Source organism: Cebus imitator, unplaced genomic scaffold, assembly GCF_001604975.1.
Source record: "Cebus imitator isolate Cc_AM_T3 unplaced genomic scaffold, Cebus_imitator-1.0 Scaffold79, whole genome shotgun sequence".
NCBI lineage: Eukaryota > Metazoa > Chordata > Mammalia > Primates > Cebidae > Cebus > Cebus imitator.
The window spans coordinates 403,305-410,441 of record NW_016107394.1 but is presented as its reverse complement, the minus strand read 5'-3'; the positions used below and the strand labels follow the sequence as shown (position 1 = coordinate 410,441).

General features: G+C 39.9%; 1 protein-coding gene across 1 annotated transcript; it reads right to left on the bottom strand.

Annotated features, from left to right (window-relative positions):
- Positions 1-483: 483 nt before the first annotated feature.
- Positions 484-6,710, bottom strand: LOC108307450 (olfactory receptor 51G2). The gene is made up of 2 exons (XM_037740161.1): positions 6,541-6,710; positions 484-3,607 (listed from the first exon to the last, which is right to left on the bottom strand). Exon 2 carries the CDS (start codon positions 3,544-3,546, stop codon positions 2,581-2,583), a length of 966 nt encoding a protein of 321 aa, XP_037596089.1. The 5' UTR covers positions 3,547-3,607; positions 6,541-6,710; the 3' UTR covers positions 484-2,580.
- Positions 6,711-7,137: the final 427 nt, after the last annotated feature.

The following is a 7,137-nucleotide window of genomic DNA, read 5'->3' as shown; positions in this document are numbered from 1 at the left end:
GGAGGAAGGCAGCAAATCACACTGCCACGAGTGTTCCTATGCAATAATTTTGCATGTTCTTCACATGTACCCCAAAACCTAAAATGCAATAAAATAAATAAATGGGAAAAAAAGGAAGTTTTAGTTATTTTAAATAGAAAATTGATCTCAGATAAATAAAATAATTTGTCCAAGCCACACATTGAGGAAGTCGAACTTTCTATACCAGATTCCAAGTTTAGTATACTCTCTATTATATCAAATACATTTTAACTTATAATTAGCCATAAGAAGACATAACTCCTTTATGGGAACTGAAATTACAAGTAGACATCACAGAGAGAATCCAGCTATGAAGCTGTATGCATGCCTCAAACTTTTCAGTGATATAATGTGTTTTTCTGGAATTTTCTGTATATACAAACTCAAAAGACATGCACAACTCATGACATTCACAGACATATTATATTTTATTCAACTTTCTGTGTACAGCTAATCATAGGTCTTCCGCATGTTGATCCCATAATTCACATATACATATTGTAAAAATAAGGAATTCAAAATGAAAGATGTTGGAATATTGAGCCTTAAAGGAATGTGATTGTGGGATCTGAATCATGTAACAGGCAGCTATAACCTAGGCAGCTATAATCTTTGTTTCTCTTATTATAATTATTCTTTTATTTAATTATATTGTTTTTTAAAATGTTGTAAAAAACTACAGAATGCAAGAGAAGACCTTTTCCCACTTCATTGTTGATCTTCATTACAGATTAACTTATGTTTTGTTTCTCTTACACAAAAACGTCAGGACTAACGTGCTGTCTAGGCTGGAATGTTAAATACACTCTTTCAAATTGAAAAATGAACAAGCTGTAAGTATTCAAATTACTATAACTGACAAGCCAGATTTGTATGGAAAATGTTGTAATCCTCTTAAATTTATTTGCTTTCCACATATATAAGCAAGTCCTTAATGTTTCAGCTTTGGAGCAATGACTCCATTCTTTGGGGTCTGTGTTACCCAAATGGTCATTCTCAACTTTGTGGCAAAATAAGCTCTTTTAAACTGGGTTATGATCCTTTTGATTATTTCAGGGTTGATAATATCATTGCAGAAACAGTGTTCTCACGAGAAACAGGATGAGACACTAGTGTTAGGAGCTGGGGCGTATCCAGTGTTAAATGTCATGTGTAACAGACAGCCTTGGAGGAGACCAACCTCAGGTGAGAACTGGATCCACATATACACTTCATAGTAGAAGACATTGTGTTCAGCCACACCCTTTCTTGATCCTGCACTGAAACTGTGCAGGAACGTGACATCCTTATGCTTTTCTCTAGGTGTTCAAATTTCTCCATGGCAACACCATATTCAAGCTTGCTTTCCTCACAGTTACCTCCAAACCAAAACTGCAAATACTATATTGACATGTATTGCTCAAAAATGTAACTTTTTATCTAGAATATCTTGAGGGTACAATCACAATATAACATATAAAATCGGGAATAACACTATTTCTCCTTGGTTCCTTGGCTTATAATCTTTCTAACGTAGTCAGTACCTCAATCTGTTTCCACTTCACCTCATTTTTCTTAAACCTTCCAGATATTCTAGAGAATAAAAATGACAACAAAAACCATGCTTCAGATAATTCTCAGAATACATCGTCCTCTCTCTCACTTCAGCTTTGCACATGCAGTTCCTTCACCTGGAACATATTTTTGTCTCCTTCCTCATATAGTTTTTGACTGCCTAATGTCTACATTTCCCTTAAGCCTACTACAGTGTCAACTCAGGGAAACCTTTTTTGGTGATCATTTCCGCCAGCTAGGAGAAGATAGCTCCCAAACCAACCTCTTTTTACTTTGAGTAATACAATTAACATGTGATTCTATAATGAATCATCCCAAAATTTAGTGTCTTAAAAATATTTATTTTGTTTACGAATCTGCAATTTGGGCTGAGTCAGAGAACAATCAACTGCTTTACCAGATCCCAGTTGGAGAAGCTGGAAGGTTGGAGAATGGAATAATCTGAGGATTCTTCACTAACTTGTGTTTAACACCGACTCTGCTAAGGTCTCAGTCTCAGCTGAGTGAGACCTTAGCTGAGCCTATTGACTGGAACACCTACATGGGGCCTCTCCACATCATCTGGGCTTCCTCTTAGTACAGGGGCTGAGTTTCAAAAGCAAGTGTTGAGTGAGACAGACAGAAATAGTGATACAATGGAGATGGACAGAGCATGTGGGGGGCTATTTCCACAATATTCAATTCGTGAGGGATTTACAAATTCCTATCCAGTTACAAGGGGAGAAGAAATAAACCCTATCTCTTTATGAGGTGTGGCAAGTTCGTGGAAGAGAATGTGGGATTGGAATTATTTCTGTGGCTGTTTTTGGAAAATAGAATTCACCACATCATACTACATTTTCTACCCCCTCTCCTCGCCACAACAGAAAGAGGGTTCTGCAAGGACTATGACTCATCCCTGTACATATTTGTTGAGTAAATAAATGTCTCCTTTATTTTACAAATGTTAGAAATTATAAAGGATAGGAAAACAAGGTCATGTTTCAGGAGACATTGCCTCTAACACTAGACACAGTTACAAAAGGCATGAGTCACTCGTTCCCGGATCTGTTTGGTCTTCACGCTGTAGACAATGGGATTCATCACAGGAGGGAAGAGAAGATACATGAAACCCATGACCACCTGGACCAGGTGGGGTACCTGCTTTCCAAAGCGATGGATGACAGAGAGGCCAATCATGGGAGTGTAGAAGAGCAGCACAGCACAGATGTGGGAGGCACAGGTGTTAAAAGTCTTGAGTCTCTCAGCCCTGGAGGTGATGGAAAGCACGGTGCACAGGATCAGGGCGTAAGAGAAGAGAATGAGCAGGGAGTCTATACCCACTGTGGAGACAATGACAAACATGCCATAGATGCTGTTGGCCTTGATGTCAGCACAGGCCAATTTCATCACTTCTTGGTGGAGACAGTAAGAATGTGAGAGAACTGGGAGGCCACAATAGGAGAATCTTTTGAGCATAAAAGGCAACGGAAAAATAAGTGCTATACTACGACCCAGAGAGACCAGGCCAATCCTGCCAATGACTGTGTTGGTGAGAATGGAAGCATAGTGCAAGGGGCGGCAGATAGCCACAAAGCGGTCAAAGGCCATAGACAGTAGCACAGAGGACTCGAGGAAGGACAAACAGTGAATGAAGAAGAGCTGAGCAAAACAGGCATCATGGCTGATTTCTCGTACTCCAACCCAAAAGATGCCCAGGACTGTAGGCAGAGTGCAAAGCGACAGACCCAGGTCAATCAGAGCCAGCATGGACAGGAAGAGATACATAGGCTCATGGAGTGAGCTCTCTGTTTTAATGATAAAAAGAATTGTGCAGTTGCCCAGGATGGAGACCAGGTACATGAAGCACAGTGGGATGGAGATCCAGATGTGCATGTGCTCCAGCCCAGAAATGCCACTCAGCAGGAAGGTAGAGGAAATGCTGCTGCTGCTGTTTCCCAGGGATCCCAGGGTCATTGTGTGAGGAGACATGGGGGAAGGTGAGTGCCCTCCAAAATCCTGAAGTAAATTGAGGCAGTACCAGTGATTGCACCTAGTGGAAATTAAAGGAAAGAAAAATAGAATTAAATATACCTAGAACTGTGCAGTTCCTTCTAGTGGCTATTTCTTTCTGGTTCTTGGCTTCCTCTCAGTATCTTTTGGAGGCAAATATATTTAGTCTCATAGTCTCCGTAAGAAAGAAAAGACATGGAATTGTGAAGTGCTGAGCCACGCTGGGCGAGTTGGAGATTCTAAATGAGCTTCTCCACCCTTTTTGCTCTTTTCTGAATTCTGTATCAACCAGGTCTTCTTAGCCTCTGGACTTTTTACTAATCTCAGCCAATGGGATGTACCGAGGAGAGATAAGAGCGTGGGAGGAGGGAGAGTTCAAGGTTCCCTCTCCTGGCATTGTGGGTTGGCAGTGACTGTGTTCTGCCACTGAAGGCTACAGCTGCTGTTGGGGACTTTTCTCTTATAGTAGCATGCTCCTTGCTCTCTGCTCCTTCAGACTAAGGAGTAAGAGTTTCCTCATTAATCCTGCTGGCCGTATTTAACTTTGCCTGTCTTTTACAAATAGATATTTAAAAAAAAAAAAAAAAATCCTCACATGCTTTTTTTCTACCAGGCCTCTCACTAATATTCCAACTTTTATTTCATCTTCTTTTCTTTTCCCTTATCTTACTATGCTTTTAGTTTTTTTCTTTCTTTCTCTTTTTGGTTCTTGATTTACTTCTCCAGGCACATACAAGCCCTAATTCTAGGCACAGACCAGCCCTTCACTCACCTTTTCCTCTGGTCTTCCTGATATAGCCAAATAGTAAAGACAAATGAGCTTCAAACCAATATTTGACTTTTCTCTAGACTTCCGGATATAAACAATGATTACTCTTTCTTGCCACATAGATAATAATTCAGTGTCAAGTATCAGAGCTAGCTCAACAGGGCTTCAAAAAACATTGTGATTCTTTAGCTGAATAAGTAAATAAACTAATTGGACAAATACACATAAAGATCTGCACAGACACTTTCTCACTCCAGTCACGGTGGCATTAATAGTCAGTGCCATTAATTCGCTGTCCACTTGAAGATCATACAGGGACTCATGCTGCGCTCCTCAGCTTCTGCTGTGATCATGATCAGTGGTTACCAAATTACACATCAAAGTGAATTCGGAAGAGATGGGATAAACTTGCCTGTCAGGGACAGGTAAGCTACATAGTGGTTAACACTTTTAACTTCTTTTTTTTTGAGACAGAATCTCACTCTGTTGCCCAGGCTGGAGTGCAGTGGCATGATCTCGGCTCACTGAAACCTCTGCCTCCTGGTTTCAAGCGATTCTCCTGCCTCAGCCTCTTGAGTGCCTGATATTGCAGGTACATGCCACCACACCCGGCTAATTTTTTTTTTTTGTATTTTTAATAGAGATGGGGTTTCACCATGTTTGTCAGGCTGGTCTTGAACTCCTGACCTTGTGATCTACCCAACTCAGCCTCTGAAAGTGCTAGAATTACAGGCGTGAGCCACCATGCCCAGCCAACAATATAACTTTTATGTATTCTGTAGAATCGCTTTTTATTGTATTAATGTAATTGTCTCTAAATGTGGCAATGTTTTCATTGCAGTGTTTCGTAATTATTATTGTAAAAAAAATCACAGATCCTGGCAAATGGTAGATGTTCTTCAGTAATTCCATTTTTCTCTCCTTCTTTACCTTATTTTGTTTAATGTCAAAATAACTTAAGGCGGAAAATATTTTTGACATTAAAATAAAATAGGATGGTGAAGAAGAAAGAAATGGAATTACTGAAGAACAGCTACAATTTGCCAGCCTCTGTATTAGAGATCTTCCAAAAATAATCGCACTCACACTTTAGAAAAACTTTGCAAGTTAGTATTATTGCCTCAATTTGCAAATGAGGAAAGAGAGGTTTAGAGAATTTTATAATATGCTTAGAATCATGCAGCCAGCCAGTACTAAAGTTGGAACTCATACTCAGATCTCTGTAGCTCCAAGGCACATACTGAAAGTTTGAAAAACTTTGGTTAACAAATCCCAGCAATTGTTTAAGTTAAGGCAGCCTGAAGCAGGTGGAGGTTAAATTACAAAGATACAGACGAATATTAAATATCCGGGTCACATCTTTGTTTCCTATAAACTCATCTTTGGGATTGTTTCCTATAATCCCAAAGACACTTTGGGATTGCAACTTGTGCTTCATATTGTAAGGCAGTATAGTAGAATAGGAATCAGACAAAATAATGAGGATAGGTTAGCAGAGGGGACTTGAAAATAAAATTCAGAATAATGATGCCAGGAGATAATCTGCCTGGAAAAGATCATCTTTAGCCAGTTGGCCAGAGAGTTCTTAGTATGATCATTATTCTAAGCACTTCTCATTTAAAATCATCGCAGAATCCATTAGCAGGTTTGGTGTGGACTTCATTATTTCTGATCAGGACTAAAGCAATTGTCCAGAATATGATGGTATCAAGAGGAAAGACTTAACCCATTGCCTTTCTGCCCTCAAATTGTCTTGCTTTAAGACTACTTTTTGAAGGAACTTGAGCAAGTTGAATGACTGTTCTGATTCCATTATAATAGACCACACTTTGTGATCACTCAGGGAATATCCTTTTATGTCACAGAAAACTTTTTCCCAAAGGGTCAAACTGCTTCCTATCCATATCCTTGTTTCTTGGAAATAACTCTTGCTTCTACTAACTTGTGTCTGAGACTGGCGGATAGATGTTAAACCTTTAATAACTGAGCTCAGTTCATGCTTGCATGACAATTCTGCCCACCTAACTTGCTTAACTCTCTGGGTCTCATCAATATTCCTGCTGTTACCACACAGGAGGCAAGTGTCCAGGCAAGAAACCAAGGAAGTTGGTGAATGTGAGAAAGCTATTGCCTACTTTCTGAGCTGGTGCTAAGGTCAGACCTGGGATCCCATGAAGCCAGCAAGATCTGATTGTAGCAGTTACCATCTTTAGCAGGTGCCCTCTGCAGCCTTTGGATAGTCAAAGTCCCTTCTATCCTTTTTTTCTCCAACGCTCAGGCTGAGCCTTCGGGGATCTTTTCTTGGCTCCACACTCAGCATCAAACATCTGCCTACTATATAAACTCACATACCAAGGCTAAAATTAAAGGCCATAAGCACTGTAGAGTGACTGGAGGATGGCTGTTTAAATCCATGGTTTTTATGCTACTGACCAAGGTATCCACTGAGACCCTTTAAAGGATCTTTAATCAATTCCCTAGTAGGCCTGTCTCCCTGGACCTCATTACCTCAGACCCTGGAGACAAGAGAAAAAAGGAGCGAGGAGACTAGTATTGTGAGATACCTGGATGAGAAGCCCAGAGGATACCATGCACCAGCCACTGGTGAAGAATATGGCAAAAGTTTTGAACCAACTCCAAAATTTTGGAAAAGCAGAATGGGTGCTATTGATAATGTTTTATGTGTGACATAGCATAACTCCAGTTTATGCACACTGGAGAATTAAATTCACTTTACGATCATAAGTGAATTTAAAAAGGGATTTTTAAAATGAATGCTTTCTCCATCGTCAAGGGGAGAA

Bases quoted from the DNA above. Each gene is read 5' to 3' on its own strand.
- LOC108307450 (XM_037740161.1), bottom strand. From the start codon at position 3,546: ATGTCTCCTCACACAATGACCCTGGGATCCCTGGGAAACAGCAGCAGC.